The sequence below is a fragment of the Platichthys flesus genome, chromosome 16 (genome assembly GCF_949316205.1).
Source record: "Platichthys flesus chromosome 16, fPlaFle2.1, whole genome shotgun sequence".
Lineage (NCBI taxonomy): Eukaryota > Metazoa > Chordata > Actinopteri > Pleuronectiformes > Pleuronectidae > Platichthys > Platichthys flesus.
In genome coordinates, this window is record NC_084960.1 from 13,144,331 (window position 1) to 13,167,074 (window position 22,744).

Below are 22,744 nucleotides of genomic sequence, written 5' to 3' on the forward strand. Positions count from 1 at the left end.
TCATTCTTCATTTATTCTTCATTTAAATCCTCAGATTCATGATTTGGTTAGAAAAAAGAGGGGGGGGGGGGGTGTTTTATTTAGCAGAAATGGCGCTGTAAATGACAGTTCTGCTATTTCAGATCAAGATTAAGCTTCACAGATGCATAAAGATATATGCAACTCTGTAAAAATCTAAAAAAGAAAATAATCCTTTCATTACATTTTTTTTGGTAAATGCTCAAAAAGCTCACAGAGACTAAAAGTAGGGCCTCTCAGTCCTATTCCATTGGAATGTGAACAGAGCTAACAAGATGATATGATCACCTCATTAGGCCTCTGTTGTGTTCACAGACATTCAGGCACCTTTAATGCAGTTTACTTACCTCCATAGCACTAAACTAAACCACAAAACATTGTGTACAGTCAGGTCACATTGCATTTAGCTGACACTTTTACCCAAAGCAACCTACAATAAGTGCAATCAACCATTAGGGTACAAACCCAGAACAACAAGAACCAAGTAAGAACATTTTGCTTCAAAAAAGCCAAACTACAAAGTCCTACATGTAAGTGCCATGAGTGCTACTAAACTTAAACTGAATTATTTTCTTTCATCCAAGGTGTAGGAAGAGATGTGTCTTTAGTCTGCAGTAGAAGATGTATAATCTTTCGGCTGTCCTGATGTTAACAGGGAGCTCGTTCCAACATTTAGGAGCCCGGACAGCAAAGATTATGTTGAGTGTTTAGAGGGAGCAGCAAGCCCATTGGCAGATGCAGAGCGGAGTGGACGGGCAGGGGTGTAAGGTTTGACCATTTCATTGATGTAGACTGAACCCGATCCGTTCGCAGGACGGTACGCAAGTACTAATGTTTTGAAACGGATGCGGGCAGCCACTGGTAACCAGTGAAGGGAGCGGAGGAGCGGAGTAGTGTGAGTGAACTTAGGTTGGCTAAAGACCAGTCGAGCTGCTGCATTCTGGATGAGATCCAGCGGTCGGATGGCACCAGCAGGTAGACCTGCCAGGAGGGAATTGCTGTAGTCTAGGTGTGAGATAACAAGAGCCAAGGGAGAGGTGACTGTTGAGTGTCACACCCAGGTTCCTTGCAGTCTGGACAGGGGCTAACATGGAATTTTCAAAGGTAACAGTCAGGTCGTGGTTGGGAGAGCATTTTACCGGGAGGGAATTCATGCTGCTACCTGTGTGTCAGATGATTGTGGTAGTCTGTCCTTTCGTTTTTGTGTTATCTTGCTGACAAACAAACACACACACAAACCAACCAACCAACAAACAAATGTATATTTGATATTTTTTTATATACAATAAAATCTGCAGACTGTGTGATACTGTACAGTACGGCCGTGTCTCCTCTACACGTGTTCATCATGAAAACAAGAGCAGGCCCCTCTTGAGACACCCTCATGTTACTATAGCAGCAGCCTGTGTGTGTGTGTGTGTGTGTGTGTGTGTGTGTGTGTGTGTGTGTGTGTGATTGGATCTAGTGCACTGTATAGAATTTATGAGCCTATCCTTTAAAGTCACATGTTTACAGTCCACAGGCAAGATTAAGACAAAAGCTGTGCATCGTCAGCGTCACTGGCATCACAAAGTTCTGCTGCAGCATTGATAAGTGAGAAGGCAAACAGGGATTTTTGATAAACGGCAGGTGCATTCGACAAACACACAATACGACCTTTGGCTGGGAGGGGAGATAAGTCCCACACACCCCTGCCTTCCCTTCATTTCTCTTTCCTTGTACATGTGTGTTGTCTGTTAGCCATGGCAAGACAAAAAAGAGGGGTTTGAGTATAGTGGTTGGGTGGGGGGGCAATCTGGCACTGGGCTGACTTTGGAGAGATAAGGAGAGACCTGCCCCTGCAGCCTGCAATGGCCAAAGCAAAAGAGAAAATGATTCTCCTGTAGGTGGAGTTAGTGCAGATCAGTGGAAGGCTGAGGAAAGAATTCACGAGCGAGAGCAGAGCAGCACCGGCTGCGGTGAGAAGGGACGGACAGAGGCGTGTTGGTTTTTGCAGAGCGAGCTGCTGTGGCCCACAGAGCAGTGACACCAAGAGGAAGTGTGATTACCCGCTGGGAAATGACTTGGTAATCAGTTATTGCTGCTGCTCGCCTCAGAGACCGGGCTGATCTCGGACAGACATGAACGGCGATGGCAGCAAACAGCGCTTTGTGTCAACCTTCAGGATGCAGATCAAGCCAGCACGTGCATCATCCTCATCCTCATCATCATCATCTGCAGCAAGGAGTGGGCCAGGAACCGATGACACCAGGGCCTCGGACCAATGCCCTGATAGAGGTGAGGGCTGCATGAGAGAGACAGAGAGAGAGAGAAGGAGTGGAGATGAATAATGTGGGTTTGACATTTTCAGTGTTATCAAACAAGCTGCTTAAATAGACACGTCTGAACATGGTGATGCTTCTTTGTAATCCTGTTGGTGCTGCCAAGAACAGAGCACTTTCCTCATGTAAAACCAGTTGATTTGTGTGACTTTACACTCTCCATGTTTGCTGCTTTTAAATGTTAATATCCGCTGTTGTGTTTTCCCTGGGATTAAATGATTGTTTACTGTATTGGGAACCTTTTATCTCCATGTCAGCTGACACTGAACATCACATTCCTAAATGTAATTCTTCTTAATTTTTCAGGTTTTTGATTTTCAATTATATTGGATTTGTGGCTTTTGCTATGAGAAAATGTCTGTGTTGCACTAAGCTCAAGAAATATGATTTGACTTTAGTTGTGACTTGGAAGAAGCCACAGACGTGCACTGATGCAGGTTAGAAACAAGCTATACTGACAATGGTGTGAATGGTCTGTATTTATATATATAATATGTATTTACAACTCTTCCACTCAAAGTGCTTTACAGTACAGTTTTGCCATGCACCCATTCATAGAGTGCATCTATGTGCAGCATGTTATGTCACACACAGCCTTCAGAGGGGGTTGGGGTTCAGTGTGTTTCTTCAAGGACTCGCAGGATGGGGGAGACACGGGATTAGTGGAGAAACTGCTCCATCAGCCCCAATAGTATGGTGACATAAATAAAAGTGATTAAGATTCTTCTTCTTATTATTAATAAATTAGTTTCCCCTGGGATATATACAGACAGAAATGTGGAAAAACCTGCATCGGTGCCTGAGGGGGATTAAAAACCCAGATTGTCTCCCAGTTTCTCTTGGTAACAGGGTGGCTTGTTGTTTACATAGAGCAGGTGAGGTCAATAGTTACACACATGTGGGGGTTGTGTTGATAGAGTGAGATAACCGATCTTACTGAGCATCTATTACCATCCCAGTTATATGGGCCAAAAGTAAACCGGTGAGAGGGGGTTGTGATGTGAGTGGCATGTGAAAAGCCAGCTCGCTGTGATTTTGTGTGCAGAGGAGCAAAGTGTTGACTCACCTGAAGAGCATTCAGTGTCCGTCCTCCAACATCAGGCTGCACACTAAATAGTTCAGTGTTGTAAAGACTGAAGGTTGAAGGTTGATGGTTAAACACCCGTCTCGTTAAAGCATAACCAGTATACTGTCCATGACATAACATTACAACACACAATCACACACGTAGTCCATTTACAACCACTGTTTGGTTGTTAATGGTTCAGAACAACACCTGTGCTTCTGATTTATGAAACTGTAGAGCCAAGCTTCAAGTATTCAGCAGCAGTCATGTGAAAATGAATTACTAAATTTCATATAATGCAAGATATAGTCCTGGAGGGAAAAACATCCACACAAATAATGAAAAACAATGGCACTCAGTCGGGTCTCCTTATGAAGCCACATTTAAATTCACTAGATCTGGATCTGCAAACAACTATCAACCCCCATAATTTGCTTAATTTTTTTATATCCAGATCTACAAATTCTTCTCAGGGAAATCAAGGGGAGACACCCTTTTGATCTCACAAGAAGGTGAAGAAATAATCTGACGACTGATGCATGATTTACATTTTGGATTTACGCCAAAATGTAAATCAACTTCCTTCTACCAAGTTTCGTGTCTCGTCTTGTAGTTGGTGCGTAATCCTTCGGAAAAACAGAAACAAAGCCACAAATGAAAACCCGACTTCTTAAACGTAACATCAATTCTCTGGTGCCTCGGTAGCTAAGCTGGTGGAGGGGACCACAACCCACCTGGATTTGAATCCAGTAACTCCCCCTTTGCTACAGGTCACCCCCGATCTGAAGCAAAAAATAAGAAATGCAGAGAAGGGAACAATCATCATGGTTGTATATGTATTAGTATTTATTTTTACCAAGGTTCTACGCTGATGTCAGTGTTGTTTTTCTCTGGGAAGTTGTGACCTGAAATCATGTGACATATTAAACAAGAGGGAAGAGGAAGAATATAGGAACAGATGAATTGTGGTTTGAACATTTCATAGATGAGCGATCGGAACATCACACTTAGAAAACGACCTCTTCTCACTTCACCTCAGACTCAGTGTGACAACATAGTTCACTGTGTGAATTACAGTCAACAACACAACAAAACAACAATAATAATATAACTATAATAAAAGGTGGACATTTAAAGGCCTTTAAATTAGGGTTTAATAACTTGTCTTATTAAATGCAGTTAAGTGAAGTGAACCCCTCAGCTTGGGTCGCTGTGTGACTCTGAAGCTGACTCCCCACCCCCTCTCCTCCACGTTCAGGTGCTCTCCACCTCTCCTCTGCCAAACACCTGGATCCCCCCGTCTTCATAGAGCCTCTGCAGGACTGCTATGTGGACGAGGGAGGTGACATCACACTGCGCGGGGTTCTCACAGGAAGTCAGCCTCTCAAAGTGTCATGGTTGCACAATGGTGAGTAGAGACAGCATGGAATGCACAAAGGCTGTAGCTCGATGAAGCCCGAGGCCCAGATACACTCACGGAAAGTAAATACGGGAGAGTAGACACCTTTCCATTAAGTGTGTTTGTTGAAGAACAGGATTTTTCACATACATATTAACAGGATGTAAATAGCATCTTTTGCCTCTTTTTTTGCACATTTCATTTAGTTGCATGAGACACTTGTGTGTGGGGGGGGGAGTGTTAACTGTGTATCCTTTCTCAAATTATTTTTGCATGTTACACTAGTGGGGGAGAGTGTTTCTAGTTTGTTTGTTTGCTCCTATGGGCAGGTGAAGTGGCCCTATTTGGGAAACCCTCTTTCAACGGCAGGCAGGCGAGTTTCGTGGTGACGGAGTGTCTGCCGGAGGATGCCGGAGCCTACACCTGCATGGCTGTGAACGGAGCAGGGAGGACGTCCTGCTGCGCTGCCGTGTTCGTCAGAGGTGAGGGAGAAGTTGAACCATAAGGAAATTCATGCACACTTTTGTCTTTCTCGCTGAATACAAATAAGAACCAACAACTTTCAGTTCTGACGTGACTTCTCCTTTTCCTCTCTCTTACAACCAATCCAGACTTCGAAACTATCTGTGGTGTGCAGAAATGTGTTTCAAAGATCCCCAGCTCTGCACCGATGAGCATTAAGCAGAATGGAATGTCGTCGTCTTCTCCGATAGATGAGCTGCAGGAGTTCAGAGGATCTATTTGTACCTCTCCTCCAGGGTCTGACAAGCAGAGCACGGTCTCATCTCCGCGAGGTAATCAAATAATGACAAATTTCACATAGAGGCCCAAAGTATTTGTGCATGTTTTTAGGCTGCTGCTTAGTTATACAGTCATGTTGTGAGGGCCGAAATACACAACTGCTCCAAGAAATTAAGGGAACACTTAAATCCGACATCAGATCTTGAAGAACAAATTATTCCAGTGAAAAATATTCACTGATGTACATTCTATAATTTGTTGAAAACAAAAAGATGAAACAATGGTAAATGGAAACCAAAATCATTAACCCATTGAGGGCTGGATTCAAATTCATACCGAAAAACTACCAAAGAAACAGAAATTACAGGTGATATGACTTATACTGGGATAAAACAAGAATAACTCAGTACTGTGTATGGCCCCCGCGTGCCTGTATGCACACCTAACAACACCCAGGCATTCCACTGATAAGTTGGTGGACTGTGTCCAGGGGGGTCTCCTCCTAGACCTGGATCAGGGCATCAGTGAACTCCTGCACAGTCTGTGGCGGTACTTAGCGGCATAGGATGCACCAATACATAATGTCCCATAGCTGCTCAATTGGATTTAGGTCAGGGGAATGAGAGGGCCAGTCATTGGGATCAATGCCTTCGTCATGAAGGAACTGCCTACAATCTGGAGGTCTGTGCAACCCTCCAAGGATATGCCTCCCCAAACCATTACTGAACCATTGCCACACCAGTCATGCTGGAGATGTTACAGGCAGCACAACGTTCACCACAGCTTCACCAGATTATCTCACGCATGTCACATGTAACCTATGTGAACCAGCTGTCATCTGTGAAGAGAACGGGGCGCCAATGGCCAACCTGACAATTCTGGTGTTCTCTGGCAAATGCCAATCGAGCAGCACGTGCTGGGCTGTGAACACAGGTTCCACTAGAGGCCGTCAGAAACATGCACACCTGTAGCCTGCTAGAGGGTCATTTTGTAGGGCTCGGGCAGTGCTCCTTTTGTTTTCGCACAAAGGAGCAGGAACCGGTCATGCAGCTGGGTTGATGCCCTTCTACGGCCCTGTCCAGCTCGCCTTGTCTAACTGCCAGTCTCCTGATATCTCCCCCATGCTCTTAAGACTGTGCTGGGACAGAGCAAACCTTCTTGTAACCGCACGTATGGATGTGCCTCCCTGGAGGATCTGGACTGCCTGTGCAGCCTGATCGGGCTGCAGATACCGCCTCATGCTACCAGTAGGGACAAGGACACTAGCAGAACAAAAAACTGAAGAAGAATCAGTCAGGGAGGATAAAGAGAGAGCAGCGGTCTGTGGCCAGCACAAGCAAACCACTCCCTTTTTTATAGGTTGCCTTAACTTAGCTTCTCCACTGCACCTGTAGTCACTTTAAAATGCACCAAAGCAGGTGTAACTGAATTATTATCACTTGTGGTTCCTAAATGGACACATTGATATCCCTGAAATCGAACTGACTTGCTGTTATACTGTGACGATTAAGTGTTCCCTTCATTTTTTTTTAGCAGTTTATATAAATATATATCTTGAACTGTTCTCACTTCTTCCGGATAACCATATATAAAATGAGGGGAAACGCATCATTCCCAGTCCTTGTTTGATTGGCTGTCAGACGACATGTACACTAACAGGAAAAGAGCAGGATTTCCACTTCTGATACAGCCACAAAACACAAGTGAGATCCATGTAGGGAAGTGGACAGTAACGCAGTGTCTGGAAACTGATAGCCTTAGACAGAACGATGCCACACCTCTAAAAGTCTCCAATAAAACCTACCTGCTCCGTTTCTGCAGAAGTTATACCAAAGAAGAGAGCCGACTCGGGGAAAGGTGAGAAACCCACACACTCATGCTTTTTCACCATCTCTTCCACAAACACATTGTTATTTCTGCTCCTCTTTTTCCACCGTCTGATCCTGCCTCTTCATTGATTGTTTGTATCTTGTGATTTTGCCCGGCAGCTACTTCTTTCTTGGCCTTTGGTCTTGTTATCTAGTACAAGGGAACTTTACCTTAGAATTTATGCTGCAACAAAACAAGCAAATAATAAATCCTGGGTGTCTATCCTTTTCGTTTCAGTAATTTCCTGTCCTATCAGTGGGTTGCCTCTGTTGAAATGTGTCTATTAGCAATGATTGTACTGGAATGGCTGTGAAAACTCATTTACAGCAGTGGATAATAAAGTGGAAAGTCATGCTGTTATTGATGTGGGGGATGTGCCATACTCTTGCAGCATGTTTAAGACATTGTTTTTGAATTAAATGAAAACGAGAGCTCCACAATTGGCTGCGTGAATTGAATCTTCTAAAGCTGCATCAGATTGTCCAGTCAAATTGACCATCCTGACGCGATTATATTTGAATACTGGCAGCGTGAGACATGATATGGCTTCAGCTCATATATGGACTTCTTTCGTTCGGTTCAAAAAGAAGGATGGCGTTACACGGCTACAGCTTAGACTGCCGTGCACGGTTTAAATATACCTGTTCAGTTTGCTTTTCTTATGCATATTTGTTTAAGTTATTAGGTCTAAGTTTGTAAAATATATTAAGGAGATGGCATAAAGGTTGCCTCAGAGAACAGGTGACCTGGTGTAGCAGTGTTAAACACATGATTGCACAGGGACTGGTTGAGCTTGTTGTGTAGGTCAACTGTGTTTTGTCTTTTGTTTCCACTTGGTCCCCGTGTGAGCTAGAATAATAGCGGTCTCAGGAGAAGCGAAACACTTTTACAGTAAAGAGAGGAAGGTGGGATTGGGGTGGGGGGGAGGGGGGGACTTTATTCCACTCTTCGAACGATTCCTCTGGTATTGAAATTATGTATAAAGCTCATACTGTGCATTCGCATAAATAGTAAAGTAGGAAACTTTAGGTGCATTCCGTCACCATCATCATACACATGCTCTAGACTGCAACCAAAGTTCTAAATTAAGCAGAAGGCACTGGGCACCGCTGGGTGGTCGATCAATCATGGTGCTCCCACAAAACAGTCGTTGCTGTTGCATGACAAAATCATTTCTAGGGGGGCCCCTCTCAGCCAGGGCCCCAGGTAATGCCTTCTTTGCCGACCCTCTTGCAGCGCCCCTGTCTTTATCTTACCCTCTACACATCACGCTGGATGGTTGCCTTCCTCCAGTGCCATGTTTTAGGAATGAAGACACTGCAACCAAACAGGCAGACTTTCAATCAGAGCGCTCACTATGTTTTGGCTTCGCAGGTGCCACACTGCGTTTTGAAAACCCCCCACTGCACCTCCAGGTGAACGCGGGACAGACCGCCCGTCTGTTGTGTCTGTTCACGGGCAGCCCCCCTCTGGTGTCCTGTTGGATCAGGAACAAAGAGCAGGTGTTTTTCCGTTTTAAAGCTACTTCACAAAATATCCACTGTTTGTCATTCCAACTTTCTCTCCCCTGTTATTCAGTATTTAACTCTCCCCCCTCTTTCCTCACACATTGCCACCCTGCAGATAGTGGATGGTCCCGAGCTGTGCACAGAAAATACTGATCAGAGCAGCACACTGGTAATAGCAGAGACTAAACCACAGCACACAGGTTGCTACACAATTGTAGTGAGGGACCGAAAGAGCTCAGCGGAGCACACAATCACGCTTTCCGTGATAGGTAAGATGACGCACGCTGCACTTTGAACGCCCGAGAGAAGTAGTAAAAAAGACCTTTATATTCATCACCCCTCCCTCCCCACCAGAGACGCCAGAGCCACCGGCCTCCTCCCCCCTGATCTCCCGTGTCTCTGCCACCAGCCTGGTGCTGTCCTGGTCGGGGCCCTGCTACGACGGTGGAAGCGCCGTCCTGGGTTATGTGGTTGAGGTAAAGAAAAGTGGACGTGCTGAGGCCGGGGACTGGTGCGAACTCACCGCCCAGTGTAGGAGTACTTCATACAGAGTGTGTACTGGGCTGCACCCTGAAGAACAATACTGCTTCAGAGTGAGGGCCTACAACGCAGCGGGAGTAAGCGAGCCTGGACCAGTGTCACTTGTGGTTAAGATGGAGCAGAAAGGTGAGTCATTAGCTAAATGTCACATACGAAACTGTTGTCAAACGTACTAAGACATGCATTAAAGCTATTGTGTCTGGTTGCATGATTCAGTCAAACCGCGAGAAGAGGAGACCCTTCCAGTGTACACCTGTGTCACTATTGACTCTACCCACAAAGTCACAGACCATTACACCTTGCAGGAGAAACTGGGAATGTGAGTATCTGTCAAGTCAAGCTCCAATTTTCTTGCCAAAATCCACTCTGAATAAACAAAAGCCTCAAGTCTTTTTTTTTTTTATATAGTTATCTGGAATATGGTAAATCCTGCCAAGTGAGGCACGGGAAAGATTAAAACAAGTACATGTAGGGACAGGGTTCTGGTGAGCAAACAAACCATGAAATCACACTTGATTGGCTGACAAAGACAGACGAGGGTTACAGGTCTCAGATAAATGATTTGTTTTCTTGCTTTGTTAATAAACCCTGATCTGTACTTCAGTAAATAGTCACTGTGGTGGGCTGACTTCATTGCATGACCACATTATTCAAGAATTTTGATGACGCACCATTCATGTCTTCATCAGGGGAAAGTTTGGCCTGGTGTTCAAGGTAACCCACAAAGAGACGGGACGAGTGTGCGCCGGGAAGTTCTACAAAGGCCGGCGCGCCAAGGAGAGGGAGGCCGCTCGTAAAGAGATCGAGTTGATGAACTATCTCCACCACCCCAAACTGGTTCAGTGTCTGGCCGCCTACGACCACAAGCCTGAGATGGTCATGGTCATGGAGCTGTGAGTATCAAGACGAAATCATGACACGGCTTAAATGTGTAGGATATATCTATTGGCTGAATTGGAAAATAATATTCTTACATTTGTTTTTATTTGCCTGAAACATTGTGTTTCCCTTTGGAGGCTTGTTCATGTTAACATCATGTAGCACTGCCACGTTTATACTGTAGCCCAAACCCTGCCACTAACTTTACATGGGGCCTGATGTGGTTTTACTTCATGGTTTCTCCTTCACGCCTAAAAAGAGAGGGGGGACTTCTGTACTCTAGAATAGGCCCTTTATATTTAAATAATATATATATCGGCATGGTCCATGTCTACAGAGACCACCATGTTTTTTTACACTCGTCAAAACAGGACAAACTAAACACCGTATGGGTTTTTATGACAACTGAAGGCTGCCACAGGTTCACTTTAATGTGTGAAAGGGGTGAGGAGGTTAGGCGTATTCAGCTCCAACAAGCCACCTCACCACTAAACTCTACACACTTTAAGCACGTACAGCAACTGCAAAAATAACAGTTTGCTGTCGCCGTGTTTGTTTGTGTGCAGGATCGCAGGCGGGGAACTGTTTGAACGTATTGTGGACGACAGCTTCGAACACACGGAGCCAGCCAGTGTACACTACGTGCAGCAGATCCTGGAGGGGATTGCGTATATGCACGAGCAAAACATCATCCACCTGGACCTGAAACCCGAGAACATTGTGTGCGTTGACACCTACGGAACCAACATAAAGATTATTGACTTTGGGTTGGCCGGCAGGCTCGGTACGTGAAAGGAAATGAAATTTATGAAAGTAAAGTGTCACAATGTTTGTCCAAGTACATTGTGGTATGTTTCAATATCAAATCATAATGTTTAACAGATCCAAACACGCCTCTGAAGGTATTGCATGGGACTGCAGAGTTCGTGGCACCGGAGGTGATTAACTACGAGCCCGTGTGTTTAGCCACGGATATGTGGAGCATCGGGGTGATCTGCTACATATTGTAAGTCACTCTAATAGTCCTATCTAGGTTTAAGTAATAGTGTGACATTTCGGGAGTCATGCTTTGTGGTGGGAGTGAGATGGTAAGATCATGTCTGTGCAAGAAATATAACACCGCAGGGAGGAGCCTTATATCTTAGCACAAAGACAAAAAGTGATCAAGCTTTCCAAAGCTCACCAATTTACCAAGTATCAATTTGTGGCATGCACATCCAGCATATTGTCATAAATGAACTTGTGAGAGCAGAACTCCCAAAAATGACATAAAAAGATTCGTTTTTTGGACCGTGTTGGTGCTAATAGGCATGATGGATTTACATTTTGAATTTTACACTTGTACTGTCACCTAGTGGATATAGGTTGTAACAGCTATACTGACGCTGGAGCCTCAATGCCTTTCTCTGGTTTTCAGACTGAGTGGTGAGTCTCCGTTCCAAGGAGCCAGCGATACAGAGACCCTGGCCTTGGTCACAGCTGCCCAGTGGGAATTCGATGAGGAGAGCTTTGAGGAAATAACGGACGAGGCCCAAAATTTCATCAGTTCCCTGCTCAACAAGGACACCAGGTAAATTTATAAACCTACAGCTAATGAACAGCTGCCACGCACCCAGTTAAAATCTTCACTTTACCAGCGGTAACCCTCTGTGCTTCTCAGGCGGAGGATGTCCTGTGCAGAGGCCCTGGCCCACCCTTGGATGGCCGCATTCAACTCTGGAGATTGTGCCAACACCAAGAGTCTGTCCAAGGAGAAGATGAAGAGGTATCTGGCCAGGCAGAAGTGGAAGGTAACCCCTCTCATTACTTTACTTACATGGGAGTGTTTTGAGTTTTACGTCTTGGCTTTGCTTTCACAATCTTTGTCTCATAGAAAGCAGGTAAGGCCATGCTTGCCCTGAAGAGAATGGCTTTACTATCCAAAGGCGACAGCAGCCCTGGATCTCCAACCAGCGCTGGGGAAAGTAAGAGACACATTTTATTATCTCACCGTTTACAATACTATTTTCGTGTACTTTTCTAACCTGGGTAAGTGGTCCTAGTGTCTCAACCCCTCTTCTACCCTCTTCTTCAAAGACTCCCCCCTGAGCCCAGAAGCAGAACATGCCCTGCTGTCTCTGGAGCAGAAGATGCAGGGGCCGCCACACTTCACCCAGTGCCTGAAGGACCAGAGAGTGGCTCCAGGATCGAGTGCCTGTCTATCATGTCACCTCACAGGTAGACACTGTCGTCTTACCCTCAAGAGCACCAAAAGTACCCCGTGTTCTTCATGACTGTTGGCAACATTTTGCTACAAATTTTCTTAATTAGCCTCTTCAATGTCAGACCCTTTGTAGGGTTTCAGTGATATGCGTCTTGACATCAGTCATGTGGAAAGTGAGAGGAGCATTGGTGCCTCTTTCTGACTTTCCACCGGTATATATGGGGGGGTTTGTTCACCACGCAGTGACTTTGCCTGACTCCCATAAGACTTTGAAAGTGTGGTGGGGCCATAAACCACCTGTGCAATTGCACCTCAGGGGCTACTGTCTCAAGGTCCTTTGGACACAGATAAAATCCACAGAGACAGGCAGAGACACGTTTTGTCGGCTACAAAGTTTTTATTCAATCCAAAATAGTAAATGGGCTGGCTTTTTTTATTGCATTACAAAAAACTACTATACTTAAAAATGAGAATGTCCCAACTTAAACCAAATATCAGTGGTATGTGAGCTGAGGCCAGGCAGATTGAGGAGGGTCCAGGAGTTCAACCAGTCACTCATCTAAGGTGCAGCACAGCAAACCACAGCAACAACAATGCACACATCATTAATGTCCTCGTGCTCTCACATGCATACAATGTGGGGACCAAGGGAGTAGGTTTGATTTGGACATTGGTGGGGTCCGTGGGATATGAAAGTGCTTCCTAAAGTTGATAGGTTTTTTTTGTATTCGCAATGATAATTGAAAAAAAAATCAATAAATCGGCTTAATTAACATGTTTATAATGCATATCTGAATATCAAAAGAGAATATGCATTCTGTAATGTTATAGGTTAAAGCAACTAATGAAAGAAAATGAGTCAACTTAGAAGAGTTTTCAACTTTACTCTGGTGCAACTGTAAACAACATCAACAACATTGTAAATAAATATTTTTGAAATAATACAACAACAGGTGTATCACTAAATGTACAGGTCAGTATAATTTCCTGCTGGGCATTTCTTCCTCCAGTGCCCATGAGCCAGCTGCAGGGTCATCAGCCAGGAATCACTAATACTAACATATACACAGATTAGTGTCCATTGTGCTCTTCCTATTTGAAAGAACCAAACACATGCCTACGTCTTTCTGTAACAGAAATGAACTGCTGATAGATTTCTTTAAGGTCAATGTTGTCCAGTGTCTCCTGATGGACATGGCACACTGCAAGATTGTTCAATCTGACTTGAGTCATGGTGGTTCTCAGCCATGTTTTAAGCCTCCTGAGAGCACTGAAACTTCTTTCAGCCTCAGCTGATGCAACTGGTATAACTAAAAGCAGCCTGATAAGGGACTCAACCTGATCAAACAGACCTCTCACTTCAACTGTCAATCCTCTCATTATTTCTGCCACTTCAACACTAGATTTGACAGTGTATTTGGACCTAAACATGGCTAGTTGGACCTTTAGTATGTCCCTGTTCAGCTCTGGGTACTGATTTACAATGTCATTCACTTCTCCAGTAAGGAGAGTTTCCTCCAGCTTTTGCAAGACATTTAGATCTGGTTGGTTGAACCTCTCCTCAAACTGAATGTGCACACTATCAAGCATTTTATAGAACTCTGTTCTATAATGCTCCTCTGCTGACTTGGGGATGTGCTGGCTTGCTTCACTCGTGAATCGTTTTGGTGGCTTTCTTTGGTGAGGAATCTGAATGGGCTCAATCCCAAGGGAGTCAACCATAGCCACTGCTTTCTCAAAAACCTCATGAAAGCTCTCCTTATTTCTTTTGGCATGTACAGTAGATTTCACACACTGTATGGCACTTCTCATACCTGCAACAGTTTCAGTCCTTTTTTGAAGGGATGTGTTCAGACACTCCAGCTCCTCTATCACTTCTAATGCCAGACAAAGACCAAGTACCGTTTTCCCTTTCTCAAACCTCTCACGCAGACCATTTGCTCTCATGCCTGTGTTTGACCCACTTGATGCCATCTCCTCCAAGCTAGACAAAACACGTTCATACTGAGACAGCACCGCTCTGATAGCTTTGCCCCGCACTGTCCACCTGGTTGGACAAAGTGGTCTGAGTGATTTTAATGGTACCTCTGAACTTATGGCTTTGGAAAATATGTTCTTGAATTTTCCTGATTGCTTGTTTAATGTGCCAAGCTCATGCACCCACTGTAAGGAATCATTGATCAAGGGACTGGCTCTGCATGCAGACTGCGTAATCAGGTTAAGACAGTGTGCCCCACAATGCACATACAACGCTAACGGTTGCTGTCTCTTCAGTTCTGCTTGTGCTCCAGAATATTTGCCTGACATATTAGCAGCACCATCATATGTCTGGCCTCTTAACCCGGAAATGGGAATATTGAGCCTCAAGAGGACATCCTCAGCCATTCTTGCAATCTCCACTCCAGTATTACCAGGGACCTCATACAAACCAATGAAAACCTCCCGTGGTACCAGGTCATGGTCCACATATCTAAAACAAATAGCCTCTTGTTCTGTTCCTGTGACATCTTGTGTGCCATCAATGATGAGTGAATACTGCAAAACTGGTAGCATCTGGATGGATTGTGCAATACTCCTGACAATACAGTTTCCTAGCATCTGCAAAACCTCGTTTTGCACTTGAGGAGAGGTATAGTCATGACAGCGAGCTAACCAAGTACTGAGACGTACATCATCCTCTTGTTGCTGTGCCCATGCACTTGAGAGCTGCGAATCTATTGGGCTTCCCTCTTGAGCACTAACTGTCATGGCATGATGGTGGGATTTGGTATTTTGATGCCGCTGAAAACTGGCAAGTGCATTCTTCCAATTATTAAATCCCTTTGACGAAAAGGCAGGGTCTACCTTTTTATATAGTGTGCTTTTCTTTATAGTGTATGTTTTCACACAGTGAAAACAGAGAACCCCTTTGATGGAGGGGCTATAGTGCAGCCATGGATACTGCTTGAACCAACTCTCTTGAAAATGGAGGAGCTTGTGTGGCAGCTGTTGAACTGGAATGTAATTTGGGTGAGGTTGGTTTGGTTTGTCCAGAATATCTTCTTGAATGCTGACACTCTCCCTGACCCTATCCTTGGCACTCTCCCTGCTGCTCTCTCCATTTGGATCAGTTTCCTAAGAAATCACAGTATACATTTGACCACGCTGTAGCAACTACTGCAAACACACTATTAATATAGGCCTATTGTTATTCAGGTCATAATCAGACTATTATTTGACACAATGCTGAATCTCATGACTAACATATTAATCATTATTGAACCTCACCTGTGATTTTCCAGCCTCTCTTCCATCTCCTCCAGCCTCTCCTTCTCTAGCCTCTCCTTCATCTTCTACAGCATCTCCTCCTCTGTCTCCTTCTCTATCCTCTCCTCCAGTCTCTCCTTCTCTATCCTCTCCTTTATCCTCTCCTCCTCTATCTCCTCCAGTCTCTCCTCCTCTATCTCCTCCAGTCTCTCCACTGTCTGTCACCTGACAGAAGTATGTTGATGCATGACATATGAACAGATATATTAGGGTACATACATGGGTAGACAAAATGTTCACACAATTATTATGTTTTATTCCCCCAAAATATATATGTATAAAATCACATGAGCATCTGCAATGTGCTTGTTGTACTGTAAATGAGAGGGAAACCTTGAAGGAAAATAAAGGTTATTAAATTTAATTGTTTATTTATCCCACACAAATAAAACATGAAAATAATGATAGGCCTATACCTTAAAATGCGGATCTCTTTGGCATTATAGCCAAATGCTGACTAATAATCAATATCAGTATTGTTATGGCTCTAAAATATATTGTGGCAAGACAAGGAAAGGCAGAGACGCAGGTACTGTTTACTGTCGTTTATTCAGTAGCAAGTAAGAACTAGCACATGTTCCCCATACGGGAAGTATATATAGCTACTGCCTCTAACATTACCCATCAACCCACTGGGTGAGAGGACACACCCATGAGTGCACGCCACAATATAAACTTTTAATTCACTTACACGTTGACTTCTAAAGAAGTCTCTTATGTCCAGTTTTCGTTTCTTCGACATCCTACACACACACACACACGCACACATGCACGCACAGCGCGCGCACGCACAAGCATAAAACACACACAAATATAAGTGTTACTGCAAATGACATCACTGATATTAAAATCCGTCTCGCTGACGTGACCGAAGGCAGAACTTACACTCGCAGATGCAGATATTAGCTATGCACTGAGGCGTCCTGTTGCTCCTCCTGTCTGGGACTAGCAAGTTGCCGGTAGCTTTTTTTTTTTTTTAACAAGCAGATGGAGTGACAGCGGGGACGGCCAATCAGGTTGAATATAGGTTTGCTACAGCCAATCAAAGCGCGATAGTTGTTTAGAGGCGGGACTTCTATCAGAGACTGATTTTTAACCCTTTGTGTACTATAATTATTGCCTAAACAATACGGACAGCGGGTGTATTATTGGTAGTGACTACACAGTAGAGGCTGGATTTTGGTAGGGTCGGGACCCTACCGTCCCTATATAATCCTACGCCCTTGGTGGGGACCTAACCCGGAGTGCTTTCCTCTCAGCAATGTGGCACTCAGCTGCACTGAAAACATAAATACATAAATTACAAAAAAATATAACTCGAGCAAAAGATAAGCCAAGTTTGTCCAATTAAACAATGAGGCAAGCCTCACCAATAATAACATAACAGCAGCAGGGGATTCCAATACTAGAAACACATCAGGATTATCCAGGCTGATCGTGCTGTGTTGAAACACATTGATAATGTGTCAGAAACGGACTTAAACAGGGTCACTGTGTCACTTTAGCTACATATACCTGTGTCACCAACACCACCAGCTACAACCAATGCAGGACAAGAAGCAGGAAGGAAGAACTAAGGGCCAGCAGGTTCCTCATGTAGCTTGATGGAGGGCTTGGATGGAGAAGGAGTAGAGGCTTGGGGCTGCATTCAAAACTCCCACTAGACACCCTGTTCACCCACAACGAGGAAACTTCCCCCCCACAAAATGTACTGAATGACTAAAATAATGTGATTTTTAAATCTGTCACACTCTGTGCATAAACAATTATTAGGCATTGCATTTTGACAGCTTTGAATTCAACATTCAAATCTTGCAATTAACTTGCAACAAGCTTTTTACAACCTTTTGACTGGAATGTTTTTGTCTGGCAATTTTGGCCATCTGTCTCTGGGCCCTGTCCTCACTCATCCCATCTATGTTCATCAGGATACCCCGACCCGGAGGTGGTGTGGCTGTGTGGAGAGGAGCCCGTGGAGGAGTCCCCCGCAGTGCAGATAGAGTATGACGAAGACGGCCGCTGTACCCTGGTCCTCGCCAAAGTTAAGGCCGCGGACGCCAATGTTTACACCTGCAGAGCCACCAATGAGCACGGGGAGACAAGCTGCTCAGCCAACCTCACTGTTCGAGCGTAGATTCATTCCATCAGTGTCTACTTACTGTAAAAGACAGAGATATAAAGATGATATTGATGTTCTTGAGTGCCTCGAACACTTGTATTGTACATTCTTGCTTTAATACAAACTGGGACCACTCTGTTAATCCTCTACTTTATCTGGGAATATATAATCCATGTATTGCTTAGTGTATGAACAGATGAATATTGTTACAGAGCCACACATGTAAAAACAAATTATTTTACATTTGACCATTACACTTCAATAATATGTGTTTTCAGCTGTGAATCATTTTGAGATTTCCTTTCAAAGCTACCACCTGACCTGAATATGAATAAACTGGGATTCTTCACTTTGAAAAAGAAAGCAGGCATGAAATGATGATGTTTGAACCGAACAGGGAAGATCTGACTTTTGATTTCCAACATGATTTGTACCTTCTGGGGGATAAAATAAGAAACAAATTGCTGTAGTCTGCAAGACAAGCATGCTCTATTTGAGAGCTCCTACAGCAATACACATACAGTACATCAATACTCAATGTCTTCATCTGCTTAGATAATATTTTCCTTTATCTAAAGCTATCTTGATAATTATTCTCTATAGTCATTAAAATACAATTTGCATTTTCTGGGCATTACTCTGAACGATGTCTGTGCTCTGTGAAAGTGCACTTGTTTATATATGTAGAAGTAATTGAAGCCATTAAGATTGAATTTGCAGACTTTCCACATGAAAAATAAGAAACCATTTTGAAAAATGGTGTATTTTCAGTGCTGGACTGTTGGTGACTCAGCCTCAAATGATCCATTTACTGTTTCAACACCAACAGAACTGATTCCTGTCCATCTAGTTTATTCAGATTCCAGGTAGGAGGAGTGCTTCTACTCTTCATCTCATTTTTACCTGCGTGTTGGCAAAACCACACAACAATAGGAATTGTTTTTTATCCATAAGAAAAAGCTTAGCAACTCATGAACACAATTCTTAGGAGGCCATTGTTAAAAAAAAGATATCTCACATATAGGAGTATAGACACAACCTAAACTTATTTAGATTGAAAAATAATGACATAATATAGAGTAGTAATTAATTAATTTTTAGCAACAGATGAGATAGATGCAGTCTAAACGCAATCTTATAAGTATGAAACAGTATATAAAAAAATGAAAGTTGGACAGATAGCCCAAGAGCTTTTTAATACCTGTGATGGAAATTCATCTTGAGTTTTGAAATAATGAAATTCTCAGACTTGAGTTGCTTTTGAGTCTTTATAATAATAATATAAGCTCCGCACAGTTTACACAACAAGAACGGGTGCTGAAAATGGAACAACTGGCTGCAAGTTCACAAAAGCCAGAACTTATACAAAGAGGAGTTACATAACACATAATATGAAAAAAAGAAGACATGAAAGACATGAGATCATCCTCTGTCTTATCTGCTGTGTCCGTCCGTCCGCGGTACCAGTTGGAAGAAAAGCATCACCAAATAAGGGTTCCATCCTGTCAGGTAGACAGTATCACAGCAGTGAGACACCTGGTCAGGGGATATCCACGACCTTAGACACTGGTCAGTGGATTTTTCCTCCACATACCACTGACAGAAAAATGACTGAACAAGAAAAATGCTCTTAACCCTTTTAGATGTTTCAGCACTGAGCAGGAATCAGGTGTCTGTACATTATCCCCCAATTTAACAAAGTAAACATTAGAGTTCAAAATGATCATTTGAGACAATTAATTTATTCCTAGCTGTAAAATAAATATTCAAATACATACAAGAAAGTTAATAAGTTAGCTTGTGGCTTATAAATAAATATTTTTAAGGATATTTCTTGTGCAATGTCAACTCAAGAGAGAGATATGAGTGAGTGCAAAATGAAGATCCAGTCTCCTGTGTGGGACAAGTGTTGGAGTTAGGTGAGTGCAGCCGGCTGGCAGGGGTTGGGTTAAAGGTCCATGTGGATGTGGATGGAGGGGTAGGTCAAAGCGGGTTTTCTCATGTTCCCCTCCTCCTCTGTGACGCCTCCTGCTGGTTCCTATAAAGCGATGCCGCCCGGCGCTCGAAGGCTCCGACCATCTTCTTCGCCACCTCGTCAAAGAACACGCTGGCCAGCTGAGAGTGCAGAAGGGACTTGAACTCAAATGACACCTACAGACAAAACAGGAAGTGGACAAATATTAGGCAGGACCCAACAGAGGATGAAACACGGCTTGACTCAGATTCTTTTTTAGATTTGCAAAAAGAGTTATGCTAGATTGTAGGCCGTCAGTTCTGTGGTTGCTTTCATAAAAAAACACAAATACATATTTCAGAAAAACCAAAATTAAAAACCCCAAGACTTTGCCTTTATTCAAACATTCACTATAATTATTCCTCCTGAGTCCTGTGTTTGGCCTTTTTCTGTAATCTACCCACTTCCTGGCTGAGCCTGAGGTTACATGAGGCAACAATAAGGTTAAACTCCTGTCAGCAGCTTTTTAATACGGTTCCCTAACCTGACAGCTAATTCAGGCCTCCGGGGACAGCCCCATGCTATTCACGGCTAACTTTACAACAGAATGAGATGTTACACAACACTTCCCGAACAGAGGCTGAGGCTTTTAATTGGACTACCTTTACGCACGCCATCTTATCTCTCATCATTTTTTTTATTCATTTTTATTATCATCTGGTTTGTTAATTTCGCAGATTCACTGTCACCTCTGTGTTATTCCCATCATTGTTGCCATTATAATCTTCATTTCATTGCATATTAAAAGACACTTACATAGAAATCTATTTTGCAGGAGTCTGGTAGGTCTTTGGTTGCGGGGGAAAACCTCCATATTGTTTCAAGATGGCTGAAGAGGGACCCATCAGTGCACACAGCCTGTTTCATAACAAACAAGCCTTTACTGTCACTGATCGATAAAAAGGGAACATTAGATGCACTGTATGGTCGAAGGATCTTTGCAAAAGAAACAAGCAACAGTGTTGAGACGTATGTGTAATGGTGATTATTCTGGATCTACCGAGGAAAAGACTTACTCGGACTTGGTGGTTTGGGACGACCGTGACCTCCGAGGTGTAGCGATCCACGATGGGGGGGAAACCGATTTCGAGCTCCGCCCGCACATCTCCGCTTCGTCCCTTCATGACCCGAGACTTCTTGCACCAGGGAACAAAGTACTGGTACTGATCAACTCTGGCCACCACGTTGAACATCTGCTCTGGAGTGTACCTGAGCACATGGGGACAATAAGGTGATACTGCCATTTGAATATGTTTGTTCAGGTTTGTGTACTGCTTTTTTCATGTGACATTAATATATAACGACAATCATCTTCATAGTACAGTGCAATTACCATTTACAATTTCTGTAAGCCCCAGGTGATGCCTTCCGATTTCTAAGTTAACAGTAGAAAACCTAAAATAGTCAAATTATGACTGTTCCTTTAGAGATACAGGAATTGTATTCCAGTTTTCAGGACACTCACGCTAATGTCCGGCACTCAGCGTACTCCATCCTGCTGGTTCTGATAGGAAGAGTCAGGTTGATGAAGCTGCGGCTGGGTATGCTGATGGAGGCGGCTTGGCAGAGGGGCGGGCTGGTCCTCCTCGCTGCCAGGGCCCCATAGGAACCCAGGTGTCTGAGGGGGGGTAATTATGTATGTAATGAATCAAGCTCATGTTTTTGTCTGTGTTCGTCTGTCGTTGTGATTATAACAACACTTAGAGGAAGTTTGGAAGATGTGGTATGGATCAGGGAAGGATGTAGATTCATATCAGTGGCACATTCAGACTTAACATTGCAAGATTTTTGCAACCCTGACAAAAAATTGCAAAGTGCAGTTCCAAATAATAAATAAAAAAAAAAATATATATATATATATATATGTATATACAGACAGATACACAAATATACAGATTCTTAGTGAGGACATTTTTAGTCTAGTCATTTTTGGCTGGTCCTCACTTTAATAGAACTTTTTTTTAGTTTTATAGTTAAAATTGGGTTAGGGTTAGAGTGAGGCATTTAGTTGTAATGGTTCTGGTTCTGGTAAGGAGCTAGGGAATGCATTATGCACATGAGTGTCCTCACCAGAGGTATAGGACTGTGCGTATGTGTGTGTGAAACATTGCATAGCCAGTAATGACCCTACCCTTTTGAATAATAAAACAACTAAATAATATTCAGATCTACATCATACCCTGGGCTACAGTTTAATAACTCATACACTTTAATCCCGACTTCAGCTCCACCCACCTGTGGAGAAGTCTCACCTGAAGTTTGCTCTTCTCGTGTTTCCTCGCACAGCTTTAGTAGAATGGGCTTCGCACAGCTCCAGCAGCGGCTTCAACAGCAGAGCACTGGTTTTGTTGGACATGGTGAAGTTTTAAACTCAGATCTAATGGAGCTTCTCTGCTGAGACGACGATGGTGGTGGTGGTGGTGTGTGTGTGTGTGTGTGTGTGCGGCGGCAGCAGCAGCAGCAGCAGCGTCATTCAGCCCGGCTTCAGTCACACTGACGTGTCTCTGCGCCCCCACCTGACAGGAGGCGCTGCTCTGGCCAATCAGAGGGACATTTCTATTGACGCAATAATTAAATTCTTATTTCCCAGCCCTAAATGGTATATATTCCTCCCTTTCATTTTTCTCCTTTATACTAATATGTCTAGTTTTCTTATTAAATCTAATATATAACCTGCATCTGTGACTCTGTATGTAATATATGTTAATTTCTCTGTACATCATCCCACAATTACTTATACAACTAATGTATGTATTTTGTA

General features: G+C 43.5%; 2 protein-coding genes across 2 annotated transcripts; one reads left to right on the plus strand and one right to left on the minus strand.

The window, feature by feature from the left end:
• Positions 1-1,861: 1,861 nt before the first annotated feature.
• mylk5 (myosin, light chain kinase 5) lies at positions 1,862-18,332 on the plus strand. Its single transcript, XM_062408629.1, has 17 exons — positions 1,862-2,295; positions 4,664-4,813; positions 5,134-5,286; positions 5,416-5,598; positions 7,367-7,402; positions 8,789-8,916; positions 9,038-9,191; positions 9,277-9,588; positions 9,679-9,781; positions 10,152-10,355; positions 10,908-11,125; positions 11,224-11,347; positions 11,759-11,911; positions 12,002-12,131; positions 12,215-12,305; positions 12,418-12,558; positions 17,779-18,332. The coding sequence occupies exons 1-17, from the start codon at positions 2,139-2,141 to the stop codon at positions 17,982-17,984; spliced, it is 2,643 nt and encodes an 880-aa protein (XP_062264613.1). The 5' UTR covers positions 1,862-2,138; the 3' UTR covers positions 17,985-18,332.
• A 1,513-nt stretch (positions 18,333-19,845) lies between these two features.
• Positions 19,846-22,464, minus strand: si:ch73-141c7.1 (coenzyme Q-binding protein COQ10 homolog, mitochondrial). Its single transcript, XM_062409020.1, has 5 exons — positions 22,236-22,464; positions 21,449-21,601; positions 21,000-21,192; positions 20,740-20,841; positions 19,846-20,120 (listed from the first exon to the last, which is right to left on the minus strand). The coding sequence occupies exons 1-5, from the start codon at positions 22,337-22,339 to the stop codon at positions 19,968-19,970; spliced, it is 705 nt and encodes a 234-aa protein (XP_062265004.1). The 5' UTR covers positions 22,340-22,464; the 3' UTR covers positions 19,846-19,967.
• Between the last annotated feature and the right edge of the window lie 280 nt (positions 22,465-22,744).

Excerpts from the sequence above, each read along its gene's own strand:
- mylk5 (XM_062408629.1), top strand. The coding sequence starts at position 2,139 with ATGAACGGCGATGGCAGCAAACAGCGCTTTGTGTCAACCTTCAGGATG. Across the intron at positions 5,599-7,366 it reads CACGGTCTCATCTCCGCGAG|AAGTTATACCAAAGAAGAGA; the intron begins GTAATCAAATAA and ends CCGTTTCTGCAG. Across the intron at positions 8,917-9,037 it reads GGATCAGGAACAAAGAGCAG|ATAGTGGATGGTCCCGAGCT; the intron begins GTGTTTTTCCGT and ends GCCACCCTGCAG.
- si:ch73-141c7.1 (XM_062409020.1), bottom strand. The coding sequence starts at position 22,339 with ATGTCCAACAAAACCAGTGCTCTGCTGTTGAAGCCGCTGCTGGAGCTG. Across the intron at positions 21,602-22,235 it reads ACGAGAAGAGCAAACTTCAG|ACACCTGGGTTCCTATGGGG; the intron begins GTGAGACTTCTC and ends ACCCCCCCTCAG. Across the intron at positions 21,193-21,448 it reads GCTGAGTGCCGGACATTAGC|GTACACTCCAGAGCAGATGT; the intron begins GTGAGTGTCCTG and ends CCATGTGCTCAG.